At 63.1% G+C, this 20,457-nt stretch overlaps 2 protein-coding genes across 4 annotated transcripts in view; one reads left to right on the forward strand and one right to left on the reverse strand.

Annotated features, from left to right (window-relative positions):
- COG4 (component of oligomeric golgi complex 4) overlaps nt 1–15,800 on the forward strand; it is a 22,983-nt gene extending 7,183 nt beyond the window's left edge. The window contains exons 5-19 of the mRNA XM_073564339.1: nt 693–886; nt 10,244–10,349; nt 11,894–12,051; nt 12,151–12,209; nt 12,289–12,422; nt 13,295–13,413; nt 13,576–13,742; nt 13,831–13,996; nt 14,063–14,125; nt 14,448–14,564; nt 14,636–14,728; nt 14,804–14,887; nt 14,977–15,078; nt 15,186–15,314; nt 15,392–15,800. Of these exons, the coding sequence (XP_073420440.1) occupies nt 693–886; nt 10,244–10,349; nt 11,894–12,051; nt 12,151–12,209; nt 12,289–12,422; nt 13,295–13,413; nt 13,576–13,742; nt 13,831–13,996; nt 14,063–14,125; nt 14,448–14,564; nt 14,636–14,728; nt 14,804–14,887; nt 14,977–15,078; nt 15,186–15,314; nt 15,392–15,526 (1,826 nt within the window). The 3' untranslated portion in view covers nt 15,527–15,800. The remainder of the gene's footprint in view (nt 1–692; nt 887–10,243; nt 10,350–11,893; nt 12,052–12,150; nt 12,210–12,288; nt 12,423–13,294; nt 13,414–13,575; nt 13,743–13,830; nt 13,997–14,062; nt 14,126–14,447; nt 14,565–14,635; nt 14,729–14,803; nt 14,888–14,976; nt 15,079–15,185; nt 15,315–15,391) is intronic.
- The window catches only part of FCSK (fucose kinase), a 26,826-nt gene continuing 21,991 nt past the window's right edge, over nt 15,623–20,457 (reverse strand). For 2 of the 3 annotated variants that reach the window (XM_073564336.1, XM_073564338.1), the window contains 9 exons: nt 19,912–20,122; nt 19,613–19,779; nt 19,285–19,512; nt 19,062–19,205; nt 17,299–17,418; nt 17,026–17,213; nt 16,845–16,944; nt 16,147–16,370; nt 15,623–16,016 (listed from right to left, as the gene is read on the reverse strand). In XM_073564336.1, coding sequence (XP_073420437.1) covers nt 15,942–16,016; nt 16,147–16,370; nt 16,845–16,944; nt 17,026–17,213; nt 17,299–17,418; nt 19,062–19,205; nt 19,285–19,512; nt 19,613–19,779; nt 19,912–20,122 — 1,457 coding nt within the window. In that variant the 3' untranslated portion in view covers nt 15,623–15,941. Of the gene's footprint in view, nt 16,017–16,146; nt 16,371–16,844; nt 16,945–17,025; nt 17,214–17,298; nt 17,419–19,061; nt 19,206–19,284; nt 19,513–19,612; nt 19,780–19,911; nt 20,123–20,457 lie in introns of those variants that run through there. The other variant, XM_073564337.1, reaches the window with a different exon arrangement.

The raw sequence follows: 20,457 nt of genomic DNA on the forward strand, positions 1-20,457 counted from the left end.
TTTTAAGCTTTAATAGAAAAGGTAAAGTGCAGTGCTTACAATAAAAGGATATAAAAATAGAAATAAAAAGTGACATACAAATATGCAAAACAGTGATAAAAACAAAATGGAGAAACTTACAGAAAAATCTAAACTTTGCAGTCTGGCATTCTGCTCCCTGAGTGAGGAATATGGAATGGAACACATCAGCTTCGCTGCCCCTCAAACTGTGAACAACTTTCTTTGTGTTGACCCCCAAGTTATAGACTCAGCTTGGAGATCAGATCTAGTCCCTGGTGTGTGACTGGATCATGGCTACTTTACCAATGAATGCATTATTTTCCTCTGAACACTCTATGTGTGACCTTTCTTTCTCATAGTAAATAGAGTGTCAGTCTGCAATTTGGTGTCTCCCTTCAAAATGCATCAGAGGTCTGATATGTTCCAATTCTGTGTGTTTGCGGGAAGGCATCCTGGGGTCTGAGACAGGAAACTGCCTTTTCTCAGGATAACATATGATAATGACCTTTGTGATAGCTGCAGCCTAAGGACAGATGCTAGTTAGCTGCCGACCAGACATATACATATTTTCACTACATAAACTTTTGCGCACAACTGTATATTTGGATGTCCACTAGTTCGGCCTCTCCACCGTCTCTCTGACCTCAGGAGGCGCCGACGTCTCATTCTCATCTTTCTGCATTGTGGTCTAGGCAGCATGATTGATGCCAACCTACAGCTCCTACAGGAGGCTGAGAAGCAGCTGAAGGTACTGGTCAGCGAGAAGTTTGATTCAGCAACTAAAGCCGGGGACCTTCCCCAGGTGGAGAGATTCTTCAAGATCTTCCCACTGCTGGGGCTGCACGAGGAGGGAATCAGCAAGTTCTCTGCATACCTGTGTCAGCAGGTGAGAATGTTTGTCTCCTACCCTAAATCTTTGCTGCATCTCTCTGCATCCTGCCGTTGCCTCCCCCGTCCGTCCACGCCTCCCCAGTCTGTCCCGCCTCCCCTCGCCTCTCCCGTCCGTCCGTCCGTCGCCTCTCCCGTCCGTCCGTCCGTCGCCTCTCCCGTCCGTCCGTCCGTCGCCTCTCCCGTCCGTCCGTCCGTCGCCTCTCCCGTCCGTCCGTCCCTCGCCTCTCCCGTCCCTCCCTCCCTCGCCTCTCCCGTCCCTCCCTCCCTCGCCTCTCCCGTCCCTCCCTCCCTCCCTCGCCTCTCCCGTCCCTCCCTCCCTCCCTCGCCTCTCCCGTCCCTCCCTCCCCTCTCCCGTCCCTCCCGTCCCTCCCTCCCCTCTCCCGTCCCTCCCTCCCTCCCTCGCCTCTCCCGTCCCTCCCTCCCTCCCTCGCCTCTCCCGTCCCTCCCTCCCTCCCTCGCCCCTCCCTCCCTCGCCTCTCCCGTCCCTCCCTCCCTCGCCTCTCCCGTCCCTCCCTCCCTCGCCTCTCCCGTCCCTCCCTCCCTCGCCTCTCCCGTCCCTCCCTCCCTCGCCTCTCCCGTCCCTCCCTCCCTCGCCTCTCCCGTCCCTCCCTCCCTCGCCTCTCCCGTCCCTCCCTCCCTCGCCTCTCCCGTCCCTCCCTCCCTCGCCTCTCCCGTCCCTCCCTCCCTCGCCTCTCCCGTCCCTCCCTCCCTCGCCTCTCCCGTCCCTCCCTCCCTCGCCTCTCCCGTCCCTCCCTCCCTCGCCTCTCCCGTCCCTCCCTCCCTCGCCTCTCCCGTCCCTCCCTCCCTCCCTCGCCTCTCCCGTCCCTCCCTCCCTCCCTCGCCTCTCCCGTCCCTCCCTCCCTCGCCTCTCCCGTCCCTCCCTCGCCTCTCCCGTCCCTCCCTCCCTCGCCTCTCCCGTCCCTCCCTCCCTCGCCTCTCCCGTCCCTCCCTCCCTCGCCTCTCCCGTCCCTCCCTCCCTCGCCTCTCCCGTCCCTCCCTCCCTCGCCTCTCCCGTCCCTCCCTCCCTCGCCTCTCCCGTCCCTCCCTCCCTCGCCTCTCCCGTCCCTCCCTCGCCTCTCCCGTCCCTCCCTCGCCTCTCCCGTCCCTCCCTCCCTCCCTCGCCTCTCCCGTCCCTCCCTCCCTCCCTCGCCTCTCCCGTCCCTCCCTCCCTCCCTCGCCTCTCCCGTCCCTCCCTCCCTCGCCTCTCCCGTCCCTCGCCTCTCCCGTCCCTCCATTCCCTCGCCTCTCCCGTCCCTCCCTCCCTCGCCTCTCGTCCGTCCCTCTCCCGTCCGTCCCTCCCTCTCCCGTCCGTCCCTCCCTCCCTCTCCCGTCCGTCCCTCCCTCCCTCTCCCGTCCGTCCCTCCCTCTCCCGTCCCTCCCTCTCCCGTCCCTCCCTCCCTCTCCCGTCCCTCCCTCCCTCCCTCCCTCGTCCCTCCCTCTCCCGTCCCTCCCTCCCTCTCCCGTCCCTCCCTCCCTCTCCCGTCCCTCCCTCCCTCTCCCGTCCCTCCCTCCCTCTCCCGTCCCTCCCTCCCTCTCCCGTCCCTCCCTCCCTCTCCCGTCCCTCCCTCCCTCTCCCGTCCCTCCCTCTCCCGTCCCTCCCTCCCTCGTCCCTCCCTCCCCCGTCCCTCCCTCTCCCGTCCCTCCCTCCCCCGTCCCTCCCTCTCCCGTCCCTCCCTCCCTCTCCCGTCCCTCCCTCCCTCTCCCGTCCCTCCCTCCCTCTCCCGTCCCTCCCTCCCTCTCCCGTCCCTCCCTCCCTCTCCCGTCCCTCCCTCCCTCTCCCGTCCCTCCCTCCCTCTCCCGTCCCTCCCTCCCTCCCTCTCCCGTCCCTCCCTCCCTCCCTCTCCCGTCCCTCCCTCCCTCCCTCTCCCGTCCCTCCCTCCCTCTCCCGTCCCTCCCTCCCTCTCCCGTCCCTCCCTCCCTCTCCCGTCCCTCCCTCCCTCTCCCGTCCCTCCCTCCCTCTCCCGTCCCTCCCTCTCCCGTCCCTCCCTCCCTCTCCCGTCCCTCCCTCCCTCTCCCGTCCCTCCCTCCCTCGTCCGTCCCTCCCTCCCTCGTCCGTCCCTCCCTCCCTCTCCCGTCCCTCCCTCCCTCTCCCGTCCCTCCCTCCCTCTCCCGTCCCTCCCTCCCTCTCCCGTCCCTCCCTCCCTCTCCCGTCCCTCCCTCCCTCCCTCTCCCGTCCCTCCCTCCCTCTCCCGTCCCTCCCTCCCTCTCCCGTCCCTCCCTCCCTCTCCCGTCCCTCCCTCCCTCTCCCGTCCCTCCCTCTCCCGTCCCTCCCTCTCCCGTCCCTCCCTCTCCCGTCCCTCCCTCTCCCGTCCCTCCCTCCCTCTCCCGTCCCTCCCTCCCTCGTCCGTCCCTCCCTCCCTCGTCCGTCCCTCCCTCCCTCTCCCGTCCCTCCCTCCCTCTCCCGTCCCTCCCTCCCTCCCTCTCCCGTCCCTCCCTCCCTCCCTCTCCCGTCCGTCCCTCCCTCCCTCCCTCCCTCTCCCGTCCCTCCCTCCCTCTCCCGTCCCTCCCTCCCTCTCCCGTCCCTCCCTCTCCCGTCCCTCCCTCCCTCCCTCTCCCGTCCCTCCCTCCCCCGTCCGTCCCTCCCTCCCCCGTCCCTCCCTCCCTCCCCCGTCCCTCCCTCCCTCCCCCGTCCCTCCCTCTCCCGTCCCTCCCTCCCTCTCCCGTCCCTCCTTCCCTCTCCCGTCCCTCCTTCCCTCTCCCGTCCCTCCTTCCCTCTCCCGTCCCTCCTTCCCTCTCCCGTCCCTCCTTCCCTCTCCCGTCCCTCCCTCCCTCTCCCGTCCCTCCCTCCCTCCCTCTCCCGTCCCTCCCTCCCTCCCTCTCCCGTCCCTCCCTCCCTCTCCCGTCCCTCCCTCCCTCTCCCGTCCCTCCCTCCCTCTCCCGTCCCTCCCTCCCTCTCCCGTCCCTCCCTCCCTCTCCCGTCCCTCCCTCTCCCGTCCCTCCCTCCCTCTCCCGTCCCTCCCTCCCTCTCCCGTCCCTCCCTCCCTCCCTCTCCCGTCCCTCCCTCCCCCGTCCCTCCCTCCCTCTCCCGTCCCTCCCTCCCTCCCTCTCCCGTCCCTCCCTCCCTCCCTCTCCCGTCCCTCCCTCCCCCGTCCCTCCCTCCCTCTCCCGTCCCTCCCTCCCTCCCTCTCCCGTCCCTCCCTCCCTCCCTCCCTCCCTCTCCCGTCCCTCCCTCCCTCTCCCGTCCCTCCCTCCCTCTCCCGTCCCTCCCTCCCTCTCCCGTCCCTCCCTCCCTCTCCCGTCCCTCCCTCCCCCGTCCGTCCCTCCGTCTCTCTCCCGTCCCTCCCTCCGTCCCTCCCTCTCCCGTCCCTCCCTCTCCCGTCCCTCCCTCTCCCGTCCCTCCCTCTCCCGTCCCTCCCTCTCCCGTCCCTCCCTCTCCCGTCCCTCCCTCCCTCTCCCGTCCCTCCCTCCCTCTCCCGTCCCTCCCTCCCTCTCCCGTCCCTCCCTCCCTCTCCCGTCCCTCCCTCCCTCTCCCGTCCCTCCCTCCCTCTCCCGTCCCTCCCTCCCTCGTCCCTCCCTCTCCCGTCCCTCCCTCCCTCCCCCCCTTTCCCGTCCCTCCCTCCCTCGCCTCTCCCGTCCCTCCCTCCCTCGCCTCTCCCGTCCCTCCCTCCCTCCCCCCCTTTCCCGTCCCTCCCTCCCTCCCCCCCTTTCCCGTCCCTCCCTCCCTCTCTCTCCCGTCCGTCCCTCCCTCCCTCTCTCTCCCGTCCGTCCCTCCCTCCCTCTCTCTCCCGTCCGTCCCTCCCTCCCTCTCTCTCCCGTCCGTCCCTCCCTCCCTCTCTCTCCCGTCCGTCCCTCCCTCCCTCCCCCGTCCGTCCCTCCCTCCCTCCCCCGTCCGTCCCTCCCTCCCTCTCCCGTCCGTCCCTCCCTCCCTCTCCCGTCCGTCCCTCCCTCCCTCTCCCGTCCGTCCCTCCCTCCCTCTCCCGTCCGTCCCTCCCTCCCTCTCCCGTCCGTCCCTCCCTCCCTCTCCCGTCCGTCCCTCCCTCCCTCTCCCGTCCGTCCCTCCCTCCCTCTCCCGTCCGTCCCTCCCTCTCTCTCCCGTCCGTCCCTCCCTCTCTCTCCCGTCCGTCCCTCCCTCTCTCTCCCGTCCCTCCCTCCCTCTCCCTCCCGTCCCTCCCTCCCTCTCCCGTCCGCCCGTCCCTCCCTCCCTCTCCCGTCCCTCCCTCCCTCTCTCCCGTCCCTCCCTCCCTCTCTCCCGTCCCTCCCTCCCTCTCTCCCGTCCCTCCCTCCCTCCCTCTCCCGTCCCTCCCTCTCCCGTCCGTCCCTCCCTCTCCCGTCCCTCCCTCCCTCCCTCTCCCGTCCCTCCCTCCCTCTCCCCTCCCTCCCTCCCTCTCCCGTCCCTCCCTCCCTCCCTCTCCCGTCCCTCCCTCCCTCCCTCTCCCGTCCCTCCCTCCCTCCCTCTCCCGTCCCTCCCTCCCTCCCTCTCTCCCGTCCCTCCCTCCCTCCCTCTCTCTCCCGTCCCTCCCTCCCTCTCCCGTCCCTCCCTCCCTCTCCCGTCCCTCCCTCCCTCTCCCGTCCCTCCCTCCCTCCCTCTCCCGTCCCTCCCTCCCTCCCTCTCCCGTCCCTCCCTCCCTCCCTCTCCCGTCCCTCCCTCCCTCTCCCGTCCCTCCCTCCCTCTCCCGTCCCTCCCTCCCTCCCTCTCCCGTCCCTCCCTCTCCCGTCCGTCCCTCCCTCCCTCCCTCTCCCGTCCGTCCCTCCCTCCCTCTCCCGTCCGTCCCTCCCTCCCTCTCCCGTCCGTCCCTCCCTCCCTCTCCCGTCCGTCCGTCCCTCCCTCTCCCGTCCGTCCGTCCCCCCCTCTCCCGTCCGTCCGTCCCCCCCTCTCCCGTCCGTCCGTCCCTCCCTCCCTCTCCCGTCCCTCCCTCCCTCTCCCGTCCGTCCGTCCCTCTCCCGCCCGTCCGTCCCTCTCCCGTCCGTCCCTCTCCCGTCCGTCCCTCTCCCGTCCGTCCCTCTCCCGTCCGTCCCTCTCCCGTCCGTCCCTCTCCCGTCCGTCCCTCTCCCGTCCGTCCGTCCGTCCCTCTCCCGTCCGTCCGTCCCTCTCCCGTCCGTCCGTCCCTCTCCCGTCCGTCCGTCCCTCTCCCGTCCGTCCGTCCCTCTCCCGTCCGTCCGTCCCTCTCCCGTCCGTCCGTCCCTCTCCCGTCCGTCCGTCCCTCTCCCGTCCGTCCGTCCCTCTCCCGTCCGTCCGTCCCTCTCCCGTCCGTCCGTCCCTCTCCCGTCCGTCCCTCTCCCGTCCGTCCCTCTCCCGTCCGTCCGTCCCTCTCCCGTCCGTCCGTCCCTCTCCCGTCCGTCCCTCTCCCGTCCGTCCGTCCCTCTCCCGTCCGTCCGTCCGTCCGTCCCTCTCCCGTCCGTCCGTCCGTCCCTCTCCCGTCCGTCCGTCCGTCCCTCTCCCGTCCGTCCGTCCCTCTCCCGTCCGTCCGTCCGTCCGTCCCTCTCCCGTCCGTCCGTCCGTCCCTCTCCCGTCCGTCCGTCCCTCTCCCGTCCGTCCGTCCCTCTCCCGTCCGTCCGTCCCTCTCCCGTCCGTCCGTCCCTCTCCCGTCCGTCCGTCCCTCTCCCGTCCGTCCGTCCCTCTCCCGTCCGTCCGTCCCTCTCCCGTCCGTCCGTCCGTCCGTCCCCCGTCCGTCCCTCCCTCTCCCGTCCGTCCCTCCCTCTCCCGTCCGTCCCTCCCTCTCCCGTCCGTCCCTCCCTCTCCCGTCCGTCCCTCCTTCTCCCGTCCGTCCCTCCCTCTCCCGTCCGTCCCTCCCTCTCCCGTCCGTCCCTCCCTCTCCCGTCCGTCCCTCCCTCTCCCGTCCGTCCCTCCCTCCCTCTCCCGTCCGTCCGTCCCTCCCTCCCTCTCCCGTCCGTCCGTCCCTCCCTCCCTCTCCCGTCCGTCCCTCCCTCCCTCTCCCGTCCGTCCCTCCCTCTCCCGTCCGTCCGTCCGTCCCTCCCTCTCCCGTCCGTCCCTCCCTCTCCCGTCCGTCCGTCCGTCCCTCCCTCTCCCGTCCGTCCGTCCGTCCCTCCCTCTCCCGTCCGTCCGTCCGTCCCTCCCTCTCCCGTCCGTCCGTCCGTCCCTCCCTCTCCCGTCCGTCCGTCCGTCCCTCCCTCTCCCGTCCGTCCGTCCGTCCCTCCCTCTCCCGTCCGTCCGTCCCTCTCCCGTCCGTCCGTCCCTCTCCCGTCCGTCCGTCCCTCCCTCTCCCGTCCGTCCGTCCCTCTCCCGTCCGTCCGTCCCTCCCTCTCCCGTCCGTCCGTCCCTCCCTCTCCCGTCCGTCCGTCCCTCCCTCTCCCGTCCGTCCGTCCGTCCCTCTCCCGTCCGTCCGTCCGTCCCTCCCTCTCCCGTCCGTCCGTCCGTCCCTCCCTCTCCCGTCCGTCCGTCCGTCCCTCCCTCTCCCGTCCGTCCGTCCCTCCCTCTCCCGTCCGTCCGTCCGTCCCTCCCTCTCCCGTCCGTCCGTCCGTCCCTCCCTCTCCCGTCCGTCCGTCCCTCCCTCTCCCGTCCGTCCGTCCGTCCCTCCCTCTCCCGTCCGTCCGTCCCTCCCTCTCCCGTCCGTCCGTCCGTCCCTCCCTCTCCCGTCCGTCCGTCCGTCCCTCCCTCTCCCGTCCGTCCGTCCGTCCCTCCCTCTCCCGTCCGTCCGTCCGTCCCTCCCTCTCCCGTCCGTCCGGCCCTCTCCCGTCCGGCCGGCCGTCCCTCCCTCCCTCTCCCGTCCGTCCCTCCCTCTCCCGTCCGTCCCTCCCTCCCTCTAACGTCCGTCCGTCCGTCCCTCCCTCTCCCGTCCGTCCCTCCCTCTCCCGTCCGTCCCTCCCTCTCCCGTCCGTCCGTCCCTCCCTCTCCCGTCCGTTCGTCCCTCCCTCTCCCGTCCGTTCGTCCCTCCCTCTCCCGTCCGTCCGTCCCTCCCTCTCCCGTCCGTCCGTCCGTCCCTCCCTCTCCCGTCCGTCCGTCCCTCCCTCTCCCGTCCGTCCGTCCCTCCCTCTCCCGTCCGTCCGTCCCTCCCTCTCCCGTCCGTCCGTCCGTCCCTCCCTCTCCCGTCCGTCCGTCCGTCCCTCCCTCTCCCGTCCGTCCGTCCCTCCCTCTCCCGTCCGTCCGTCCGTCCCTCCCTCTCTCGTCCGTCCGTCCCTCCCTCTCCCGTCCGTCCGTCCCTCCCTCTCCCGTCCGTCCGTCCCTCGGCCGGCCGTCCCTCCCTCCCTCTCCCGTCCCTCCCTCCCTCTCCCGTCCGTCCCTCCCTCTCCCGTCCGTCCGTCCCTCCCTCTCCCGTCCGTCCGTCCCTCCCTCCCTCTCCCGTCCGTCCCTCCCTCCCTCTCCCGTCCGTCCCTCCCTCCCTCTCCCGTCCGTCCCTCCCTCCCTCTCCCGTCCGTCCCTCCCTCCCTCTCCCGTCCGTCCCTCCCTCCCTCTCCCGTCCGTCCGTCCCTCCCTCTCCCGTCCGTCCGTCCCTCTCCCGTCCGTCCGTCCCTCTCCCGTCCGTCCCTCCCTCTCCCGTCCGTCCGTCCCTCCCTCTCCCGTCCGTCCGTCCCTCCCTCTCCCGTCCGTCCGTCCCTCCCTCTCCCGTCCGTCCGTCCCTCCCTCTCCCGTCCGTCCGTCCCTCCCTCTCCCGTCCGTCCGTCCCTCCCTCTCCCGTCCGTCCGTCCCTCCCTCCCTCTCCCGTCCGTCCCTCCCTCCCTCTCCCGTCCGTCCCTCCCTCTCCCGTCCGTCCCTCCCTCTCCCGTCCGTCCCTCCCTCTCCCGTCCGTCCCTCCCCCTCCCGTCCGTCCCTCCCTCTCCCGTCCGTCCCTCCCTCTCCCGTCCGTCCCTCCCTCTCCCGTCCGTCCCTCCCTCTCCCGTCCGTCCCTCCCTCTCCCGTCCGTCCCTCCCTCTCCCGTCCGTCCCTCCCTCTCCCGTCCGTCCGTCCCTCCCTCTCCCGTCCGTCCGTCCCTCCCTCTCCCGTCCGTCCGTCCCTCCCTCTCCCGTCCGTCCGTCCCTCCCTCTCCCGTCCGTCCGTCCCTCCCTCTCCCGTCCGTCCCTCCCTCTCCCGTCCGTCCGTCCCTCCCTCACTCCCTCTCCCGTCCGTCCGTCCGTCCCTCCCTCACTCCCTCTCCCGTCCGTCCGTCCGTCCCTCCCTCACTCCCTCTCCCGTCCGTCCCTCCCTCACTCCCTCTCCCGTCCGTCCGTCCGTCCCTCACTCACTCCCTCTCCCGTCCGTCCGTCCCTCACTCACTCCCTCTCCCGTCCGTCCGTCCCTCACTCACTCCCTCTCCCGTCCGTCCGTCCGTCCCTCACTCACTCCCTCTCCCGTCCGTCCCTCACTCACTCACTCCCTCTCCCGTCCGTCCGTCCCTCACTCACTCCCTCTCCCGTCCGTCCGTCCCTCACTCACTCCCTCTCCCGTCCGTCCGTCCCTCACTCACTCCCTCTCCCGTCCGTCCGTCCCTCACTCACTCCCTCTCCCGTCCGTCCGTCCCTCACTCACTCCCTCTCCCGTCCGTCCGTCCCTCACTCACTCCCTCTCCCGTCCGTCCGTCCCTCACTCACTCCCTCTCCCGTCCGTCCGTCCCTCACTCACTCCCTCTCCCGTCCGTCCGTCCCTCACTCACTCCCTCTCCCGTCCGTCCGTCCCGCACTCACTCCCTCTCCCGTCCGTCCGTCCGTCCCTCACTCACTCCCTCTCCCGTCCGTCCGTCCCTCACTCACTCCCTCTCCCGTCCGTCCGTCCCTCACTCACTCCCTCTCCCGTCCGTCCGTCCCTCACTCACTCCCTCTCCCGTCCGTCCCTCACTCACTCCCTCTCCCGTCCGTCCGTCCCTCACTCACTCCCTCTCCCGTCCGTCCGTCCCTCACTCACTCCCTCTCCCGTCCGTCCCTCACTCACTCCCTCTCCCGTCCGTCCCTCACTCACTCCCTCTCCCGTCCGTCCCTCACTCACTCCCTCTCCCGTCCGTCCCTCACTCACTCCCTCTCCCGTCCGTCCGTCACTCCCTCTCCCGTCCGTCCCTCACTCCCTCTCCCGTCCGTCCGTCCGTCCCTCCCTCACTCCCTCTCCCGTCCGTCCGTCCCTCCCTCACTCCCTCTCCCGTCCGTCCCTCCCTCACTCCCTCTCCCGTCCGTCCGTCCCTCACTCCCTCTCCCGTCCGTCCGTCCCTCACTCCCTCTCCCGTCCGTCCGTCCCTCACTCCCTCTCCCGTCCGTCCGTCCGTCCCTCCCTCTCCCGTCCGTCCGTCCGTCCGTCCCTCCCTCTCCCGTCCGTCCGTCCCTCCCTCTCCCGTCCGTCCGTCCGTCCGTCCCTCCCTCTCCCGTCCGTCCGTCCGTCCCTCCCTCCCCCGTCCGTCCATCCGTCCGTCCGTCCCTCCCTCTCCCGTCCGTCCGCCCCTTCACCTGTCCCCTCAGTGAGTGTCTCCAGCTGATCTTGGCCTCTGCTTTGCAGGTAGCTAAGAAGGCTGAAGAGAACTTGGCGCTGGCTTTGGCCTCGGAGGGCAATGAGCTTCGGGCGTCTCTCTTATTTGCAGATACGCTTACCCTGCTGTTTGAAGGTGAGTACAGAGCGGCGCGTCTCTGCACTGCCCCCACTTATAGACAACTCGCAGACAGTGCAGTTTTATCTCCAGCTGCGCACACGGGGGCAGTTCTTTCTCTGGCTTTGCACGCGGGGGCAGTTCTTTCTCTGGCTTTGCACGCGGGGGCAGTTCTTTCTCCGGCTTTGCACGCGGGGGCAGTTCTTTCTCCGGCTTTGCACGCGGGGGCAGTTCTTTCTCCGGCTTTGCACGCGGGGGCAGTTCTTTCTCCGGCTTTGCACGCGGGGGCAGTTGTTTCTCCGGCTGCGCACGCGGGGGCAGTTGTTTTTCCGGCTGCGCACGCGGGGGCAGTTGTTTTTCCGGCTGCGCACGCGGGGGCAGTTGTTTTTCCGGCTGCGCACGCGGGGGCAGTTGTTTCTCCGGCTGCGCACGCGGGGGCAGTTGTTTCTCCGGCTGCGCACGCGGGGGCAGTTGTTTCTCCGGCTGCGCACGCGGGGGCAGTTGTTTCTCCGGCTGCGCACGCGGGGGCAGTTGTTTCTCCGGCTGCGCACGCGGGGGCAGTTGTTTCCCCGGCTGCGCACGCGGGGGCAGTTGTTTCCCCGGCTGCGCACGCGGGGGCAGTTGTTTCCCCGGCTGCGCACGCGGGGGCAGTTGTTTCTCCGGCTGCGCACGCGGGGGGCAGTTGTTTCCCCGGCTGCGCACGCGGGGGCAGTTGTTTCTCCGGCTGCGCACGCGGGGGCAGTTGTTTCTCCGGCTGCGCACGCGGGGGCAGTTGTTTCTCCGGCTGCGCACGCGGGGGCAGTTGTTTCCCCGGCTGCGCACGCGGGGGCAGTTGTTTCCCCGGCTGCGCACGCGGGGGCAGTTGTTTCTCCGGCTGCGCACGCGGGGGCAGTTGTTTCTCCGGCTGCGCACGCGGGGGCAGTTGTTTCTCCGGCTGCGCACGCGGGGGCAGTTGTTTCCCCGGCTGCGCACGCGGGGGCAGTTGTTTCCCCGGCTGCGCACGCGGGGGCAGTTGTTTCCCCGGCTGCGCACGCGGGGGCAGTTGTTTCCCCGGCTGCGCACGCGGGGGCAGTTGTTTCCCCGGCTGCGCACGCGGGGGCAGTTGTTTCCCCGGCTGCGCACGCGGGGGCAGTTGTTTCCCCGGCTGCGCACGCGGGGGCAGTTGTTTCCCCGGCTGCGCACGCGGGGGCAGTTGTTTCCCCGGCTGCGCACGCGGGGGCAGTTGTTTCCCCGGCTGCGCACGCGGGGGCAGTTGTTTCCCCGGCTGCGCACGCGGGGGCAGTTGTTTCCCCGGCTGCGCACGCGGGGGAAGTTGTTTCCCCGGCTGCGCACGCGGGGGAAGTTGTTTCCCCGGCTGTGCACAAGGGGGAAGTTGTTTCCCCGGCTGCGCAGTTATTTCTCCGCCTGCGCACACGGGGGCAGTTCTTTCTCCGGCTGCATTGGGCTCTAGCACAGTCGCTCTGGGCTTGTTATACTGTTTTGGTGATATAGAGGGAGGTGTGCGCCGGGCACAGCCTTGTACTGTCCTGCCACTCGCGCTCATCAGTACCTCTGTATTTCAGGTATCGCCCGTATAGTGGAGACTCATCAGCCCATTCTGGAGACCTACTACGGACCCGGCCGCCTCTACATGCTTATTAAACACCTGCAGGCTGAGTGTGACCGACAGGTGGAGAAAGTGGTGGATAAGTTTGTACAGCAGAGAGACTACCTGAGGAAGGTGAGGTGTGGTCCCCGGTTGTGAGGAGGGTCTCGGCTGTGAGTTGATTACTGGGGGTGATGATGTGTGTGATTCACGGTGTGACCTCTCTTCCTGTAGTTCCAACGGGTGCAGAGCTGCATCATCCGAGCTTCATCCTCTGACAAGATCGAGCCACGGTGAGTGTTTGTCAGGTGTTGGAGTCTGACCCTCCAATCCTCAAGATGAAGTGATTGTAGTGTGTTGTGTAATATACAGGGACCTGGATCCCATCCTGGCTGAGGTGACTCTGATGAGCGCGCGGACAGAGCTCTACCTCCGCTTCATTAAACGCCGCATCACGTCAGATTTTGAGGTTGGAGACTCCATGGCAGCGGAGGACGTAAAACAAGGTCAAGTCACAATTCAGCTCAATGTCTGGGGTGTAACGCTGTGTTCACATTTCCATCCGGGATCCCTGTTGGGTTTTCTTAATTTGCAGCATTATATTTGGCTCTGATTCTGTACATTTCCCATTATTAGCTCTGGGTCCATTATATGGTGTATCCAGAACCACATTATAACTCCTGCAGTAGGCGGAAACCGTGACACCAGTGTGAACATAGATGAAGCCCCAAATATCAGGAGATGGAGTGGATGGTGCTGACCTCAGTAAAATCACTCCTATCCTCAGTGCCGTTACTCCTGGGCTCGGCGCTGTCACTGTCGACCTTGTCACTCCTGGTCTCGGCGCTGTCACTGTCGACCTCATCACTTCCGGCCTTGAGGCTGTGACTGTCGACCTAGTCATTCCCGGCCTCGGCGCTGTCACTGTCTGCCTTGTTGCTCCTGGCCTCCACGCTAACACTCTCAGCCTTGGCGCTGTCACTGTCTGCCTTGTTTCTCCCGGCCTCAGTGCTGTCACTGTCTGCCTTGTCGCTCCTAGCCTCCGCGCTGTCATTATTGAACTTGTCACTCCCAGCCTCGGCGCTGTCACTGTCTGCCTTGTCACTCCCGGCCTCGGCACGGTCACTGTCTGCCTCGTTCCCAACCTCCGTGCTGTCACTCTCGGCTTCGACACTCCCAGCCTCAAAGCTGTCACTGTCAACCTCATCACTCCCAGCTTCGGCGCTGTTGAGCTCATCAGTCCCGGCCTCGACGCCGTCAACCTAGTCGCTCCTGTGCTCATCACTCCCGGCCTCGACACCGTTGACCTCTGTCGCTCCCAGCCTCGGCACTGTCATTCTGTCATTCTCAGCCTCACCATTTTGATTCTTTCTTCCAGAACATCAGCAGAACCTGGACAAGTTGCTGAAGCATTGCCTCCTGAGCCGCTCCTTGCAGGAGCTGATTGGATACTACATCACCATGGAGGAATACTACATGAGGGAGTCCGTCAACAAGGTACGTGCCGACACCCGGGAGGAATAAGGGAGGCTGCCCTATGGATATAGGGGATGTTACGGAGGAGTGGACTGGCCTGCTGGGAGCACTGGTGCCGCTGGGAATGAGCTGAGGCCTGTACGATGCTGTGTAATGGGAGGCCGTGCTTTACTCCGTGTGTAGGCAGTGGCCATGGACACGTGCGAGCGGGGACAGCTGATTTCCAGCATGGTGGATGACGTGTTCTACATAGTGAAAAAATGCATCGGGCGGGCGCTGTCCAGCTCCAGTACTGATTGTCTCTGCGCCATGATTAACCTGTCGACAACCATGATGGAGTCTGACTTCAGGTGAGTGTAGGGACATTAATGCCGTGATCCAATTCGTGCATTGTGGGGTCTGATTGCCCTCATGTCAGGAGTCTGCCATCGATTGCAGGGAGGTCCTGTGTAACAAGCTGCGGATGGGCTTCCCGGCCACCACCTTACAGGACATCCAGCGCGGCGTGACCAGCGCCGTCAGCATCGTGCACAGCAGCCTGCAGCAGGGCAAGTTTGATACCAAGGGCATCGAGAGTAACGATGAGGCCAAGATGTCCTTCCTGGTACGACACTGAATCTGGGGGATGGGATCCGCCATTGTCACTGCTCAGTCTTGTTGTCTTTTCCAGGTCAGTCTGAACAATGTGGAAGTTTGCAGCGAGAACATTATGACCCTAAAGAAGAATCTGGAGGTAAGAGGACGGGTGATACACGGGGGCCAGGGTGGGTTATAGACTGGGGCCAGGGAGGGTGTGGCCGGCGGGAAAGACAGCTGTAGCCTATACCTTCTACAACCGGCAGCCATTGTCTCTATCCCTCACACCGGCTCAGGCTGTGCAGGAGGGCTGCGGGACGCACAGGGGGCTCATCACCCACCTGCTGTATAGCGGGCGGCCAGCCCAACGTTCTGTGCAGTGATCCATGTGATTATATATCAGTCCCGTAAGGCTGTAGTGACGTGTGCCCCTCACTGCGTCCCCCCGTGATACCAGTAAATGTTCCACCATGTTCCAGAATGACTGCAGGAAACTGTTTAGTCAGGACCTTGGAGGAGACCAAGCGAAAGCGAAGATTGAAAGCTGCCTCTCCGATTTGGCCTCTGTATCAAACAAATTCCGAGACCTCCTGCAGGTGAGTGCGGGGGTCCTGGTGGACAGGCAACGCCAGGGGGGCAGTGACATTTCTCCATTTCTCCTGGATAGGAAGGTCTGGGGGAGCTGAACACTACGGCCATTAAACCGCAAGCAAAGCCGTGGATTAACCTCTTCCTGTCGGTGTCCCACAACATTGAGGAGGTGAGAATATAGAGACTGGGGGGGACACGAGATTGACCATTGAAGTGAATCATCCCTTACCCTTCTTTTTCCCAGGAGGAATTTAATGACTATGAAGCCAACGACCCCTGGGTGCAGCAGTTTATTGTGAATCTGGAGCAGCTGATGGCGGAGTTTAAGGTGGGCGCTCCTCGTGCTGCTGGGCTGGACCCTGCACCTGTCGAGTGCTTGTAGAGTAGGGTTATTGAGCAGTGTGTATCGCCCTGTAGGTCGGCCTCTCGCCCGTCAGCTATGAGAATCTCACCAGTCTGCTCACCAGTCTGATAGCCTTGGAGCTGGAGAAGGTGGTTTTAAAATCCACATTCAGCAGGGTAAGATGGATGCCGAATGCCTGCGCTCCCCTATAGATACACCCATAGTCCTCATGGTTGTCACACATGGGGGTCCTCTCCGGCTAACTGCTCCTCTCTCCGCACAGCTCGGTGGGCTGCAGTTTGACAAGGAGCTGCGCTCTCTAATCGCTTACCTGACCACGGTTACAACATGGACCATCCGGGATAAATTTGCTCGCTTGTCCCAAATGGCAACGATTCTGAACCTGGAGCGGGTAAGTGGCAATGTGAGGCGGCCTGTGCTGGCCCATCCGGGCCGTGTCCTCACCACTCACACTCTCCATGTTCACAGGTGACGGAAATCCTGGATTACTGGGGTCCAAACTCAGGCCCACTGACGTGGCGCCTCACACCCGCTGAGGTCCGCCAGGTGCTTGCCTTACGTATGGACTTCCGCAGTGAAGACATTAAACGCTTGCGGCTGTAACGTTGAACTTGTGTATGGCCTGTGCGGAGCATCCTCATGGTCAGGCATGGTAGACTGGAGGCGCGTAAATGTCAGGGGGACACATGGTGATGGCACTTTATAACACAAATTCTGGGACATTTATTGATTAGGTAAGAAAATATAATCTACAGGACAGGTCTAAAAAGAGCTGAGGAGGAATCAGCAGCCCCCACCAGGGTAACGCTGCCCCTCAACTCCCTGCAGAGGGAGCAGCTTTCACCTTCATTGTCTCAATAAATCTCTACAACATCCACGTGACTTGTCCCGTCAGTACATGGCGCCATATCGGGTGACTAACGCAATGATTTCAGCTGGGCACAGGATCCGACCTGGGGCTGATGTGTCCCAGGACGATGCCCCACACTCCTCTGGGCCCCCGCTGCGCTCACATGCCTTAATCAGACTCCAGCCAGACCGTGACAGTCTCTGTGTCCACTTGTACCCTGTGGACGCTGCATCTCTCCAGGCCCTAGAAAACAGAAGAGGCGACCATGGCTATAAGCAGAGCTCAGGGCCAGATTTAGGGGTGACCCCAGAGGTATCTGCACACTCCAGCAGACAGACCACCTGCTCCCGCCCTGGTGGGGGACGCCTCGTACCTGAGTGCTCTCCAGCAAGTTCTGCAGGATGTCTCTCTGGTTTGGCCTTTTGGCCAGTATGTAGAGATAGCCGCCTCCACCTGCCCCTGCCAGGCTCTGCCCATGCACATGCGCCTCTAACGTGTCCATTATCCGCCGTACCGCCAGGGGCTCACAGCCGGGGGCCATGCACTTCTTCTGGCGCCAGTATGTGGAGAGACAGCATCCAAGCAGCTGCAAGTCCCCTGCAGACAGACAGATCCCGTGTTATTCTGCAGCCGCTGTATGTCAGTCATTATAAGGCCAGGGTCACACTAGCGTATGGCATTGGATGTGAGAGCATAGGATGCGATATGTATGACCCTCGACTCCTGCTCTGCTCCGATCGGGCGCAGAGTGTCATGCGACTGCTCCGAGCCTCTCGCACAGGGTCAGCGTATATCGCACAGCACTCGGATGATATCCGAGTGATGTGCGCTGTGTCACTCGCACCCATATAAGTCTAGCTGAGACTCGGCCGAATCTCGGTGCTAACTGCAACATGCTGCGATTTCTCCCTCACATAGAATATGGCCGAGGAAAGAAAACGGTGATGGGACCTGCCCCATAGATTAACAGTGGTCTGAGTGCTGTGCAGGTTTTATCGGATATCACTCGTCCGTACTCAACGCAAGTGTGACCCCGGCCTAAGCAGTATAATGGTTATCCCCTGCTCTCACCTCTGCGGAAGGACTCTGCACAGAGCTCGGCCGTGGTCACCAGGGCGTCCACGTTCTGCAGAATGGCAGGGAGGCGAGCGTACCAATTGCGGAGCACATCCTGAGGGGGACACAGATCTCACTTCCCACCCATCACCGCTGCCCCTGACAGGCGAGTGGCACAGACACGAGAATCGCTCACCTGCAGCAGGTTGCGGGCCAGACGCGTTTTTCCCGTATACACAAGCAGAAGATGTTGATTTATCGTCTCCAAAAACCCATCAGCTACCTGAATCCGCTCGACCTTTACATGGAGAGGAAGTTCTGGAGCTGAGCGGCCGATCTTCACTCCTGGAATCAATCCTCCAACCTGGTCCTGCCAGCCGCCACCTGACGGCGAGGGCACGAGGAAGGGGACGGCATTATCCTACACGAGCCACAAATCCGGGGTACACATGCACAACGGCGGACGTACCTGTGGTGAGCACCTGCTCCAGATGGAGAACAGCATGGATCAGGGATTCTGCATCCACCGACCGCCCAGAAGCCTCGTACAGCACGGCCATTACTGCCCCGGCCAGGATGCTGCTCGTGCCTGCAGGAGATGAGCGTTAACACTGCGGTGTCCTGCACACTTACAGCTTATAGGGTGGGCTCTGGGGATGTCTGAACCTGACAGGTGCGCTCTGCGGGGGTGGCTGCAACCTGACGGGAGTACAATGCGGGGGTGGCTGTGACTCCACAGGTGGGATCTGAAGGGACGGCTTCAGCTCGATGGGTGGGCTCTGCAGGGGCAGCTGTAGCCCCAAGGGTGGGCTTTGCGGGGGGCTGCATTCTACGAAGCCTGCACACCACGAGGGCGCTTCCTCGTGATATACACTACCGTTCAAAAGTTTAGGGTCACTTAGAAATTTCCTTATTTTTGATAGAAGTTTTTTCCAATGAAGCTAACATAAAAATGATTCAGAAACACACTCTATACATTGTGAATGTGGTAAATGACTATTCTAGCTGCAAACGTCTGGTATATAAGGCAATATCTTCATAGCTGTATAGAGGCCCATTTCCATCAACCATCACTCCAGTGTTCTTATGGTACTTTGTGTTTGCTAACTGTGCAAGAAGGCTAATGGATGAATACCCTTGAAAACCCTTGTGCAAGTATGTTAGCACAGCTGAAAACAGTTTGGCTGATTACAGAAGCTGTAAATGTGACCTTCCTTTGAGCTAGTAGAGAATTTGGAGCATTACACTTGTTGGTTCCATTAAACTTTCAAAATGGCCAGAAAAAAAGAACTTTCATGTGAAACTCGACAGTCTATTCTTCTTCTTAGAAATGAAGGCTATTCCATGTGAGAAATTGCCAAGAAACTGAAGATTTCCTACAACGGCGTGTACGGCTTCCATCAGAGGAGAGCACAAACAGGCTCTAACCAGAGTAGAAAGAGAAGTGGGAGGCCCCGCTGCACAACTGAGCAACAAGACAAGTACATTAGAGTCTGTAGTTTGAGAACTCGACGCCTCACAGGTCCTCAACTGGCAGCTTCATTAAATAGTACACTCAAAACGCCAGCGTCAATGTCTACAGTGAAGAGGCGACTCCGGGATGCTGGCCTTCAGGGCAGAGTGGCAAAGAAAAAGTCATATCTGAGACTGGCTAATAAAAGGAAAAGATTAATATGGGCAAAAGAACACAGACATTGGACAAAGGAAGATTGGAAAAAAAGTGTTATGGACAGACGAACCCAAGTTTTAGGTGTTTGGATCACACAGAACATTTGTGAGACACAGAACAACTGAAAAGATGGAGTGGCCAGCGCAGTCACCAGATCTCAGCCCCACTGAGCTGCTGTGGGAGCAGCTTGACCCTATGGTGCAAAAAGTGCCCATCAAGCCAAACCGACATGTGGGAGGGGCTTCTGGAAGCATGGGGTGAGATTTCTCCAGATTACCGCAGCAGATTAACTGCTAGAATGCCGAAGGTCTGCAATGCTGGAATTGCTGCAAAGGAGCATTCTGTGACGAAAGGAAAGTTTGAAGGAGAAAATTATTATTTCAAGTAAAAATCTTTTTTTCGAACCTTGTCAATGTCTGGACGAGATTTTACATTCATTTGGCAACTCATCTGATTGATAAAAGTTTTCATGGGTGACCCCAAACTTTTGACTGGTAGTGTATCTCATACCCAGATGTCCTAAGAATTGCAGTGAAAGATCACTCTGAATAGTTCTCATTTACCCAGACCGGATCCGTGGGGGAGATCAGACCACGTCTGCAGCTCAAACCCGCCACGATAGCGCACAGCGAGTTGTTCAGACAAGGACTTGTCGCCTGTCAGCTCCACCGTCCTCGAGCAGATGAATGCGGCTTTCAGTAATGCTCCTTAGGAGACAGAGACAATATGGCGTCATATGACGACGAGGGCCGATGTCGGCACTGACAAGCGTCTGCTCCTGGTCACCTGGTGCCTGCGGCTGGCAGTAATCCTGTAGATCATCGAGGCTTCCGCAAGTCAGCTGCAGATGGATTTCCGCTCCTGCAGGGCCGCTCTTACTGTACAGACGCAGCACGGGCTCCGGTATCCGTCGAGCTCGGGCACCAATTGGCCTCTTACCATCCACCAGCACAGCCACATTGACCACCGCACCACCATGCTCATATGTGATGGGAGGAGTGTCGCTCCAGCCTCCTGCCAATAAGCGGCTGCCATGTCACAAGTGCCGCGCTATGTACGAGAAAGAGTACGGGGGCTGATAGCACTGAGTATGGGGGACACTCCTGTAACTTACCAGACATATCGATGCGCGCCGGACACTCTGCAGTCACCCACCGGCCCTGAGGCGGAAGCTCCTTATCAACAATAGATACAAACATGAAGGAAGACATCACCGCTCTGCGAATTAGGATCTGCTCTGCGCCTTCATAATGTCGGGCAGCGCGGATCAGCAGCGCAGGTCTGGAGGGGGAATCGAGAAAGGCAGGAGTGTCAGGGCCGAGCCTGAGGGCAAGACGGGGCCGAACCCAAGAATATCTTTGGTGTTTTGCTTTTTCCTCACACCACGGTAATGCACCTTCATAACAAGGTCACCTTTGCAGCCACCGCTCCCGCTCTTCAGCCAGCAGCTTCACACCTTGCGTCACGTTGCCTTCTTCCAGCAGCCGGTAGGCAGGAGCCCAGGCCTTGTTAGCTGCTGGCCCGCTCCTAAGTCCTCCTTCCCTGCCAGCCATACAGCCCAGGAGGTCGGCCACACATGCGAGAGTCCGTGCTGCAACCCCAGCGTCATCAGTCGTGGCAGCCACTGTGTAACAACAAGAAACCTGATTATTCTGGTGGCACGGTACGCAGTTGTACCAAGCTGGTCAGGTGGCTCGGCGCGCAGTTGCACCCAGCTGGTCTGGCGCGCAGTTGCAGCGGCTGGCCTAGCGGCCCCGACGCTCAGATACACCGGCTAGCCTAGCGGCCCGGCGTGCAGTTGCTCCCTTACATGGTATGTGTTACTAGGGATCTCTGACTGCTTGGATCTCATCTGATGAATTTTATGGGTGGACGTGGTCACGCTCTGCCAATTTTGGAGGAGCTGATACAAACTGGTGTGAAAACTACCTATTGTGCAACAATTTTGTGACTTTTAAC

Source organism: Dendrobates tinctorius, unplaced genomic scaffold (genome assembly GCF_039654945.1).
Source record: "Dendrobates tinctorius isolate UK_male_01 unplaced genomic scaffold, ASM3965494v1 ptg000450l, whole genome shotgun sequence".
NCBI lineage: Eukaryota > Metazoa > Chordata > Amphibia > Anura > Dendrobatidae > Dendrobates > Dendrobates tinctorius.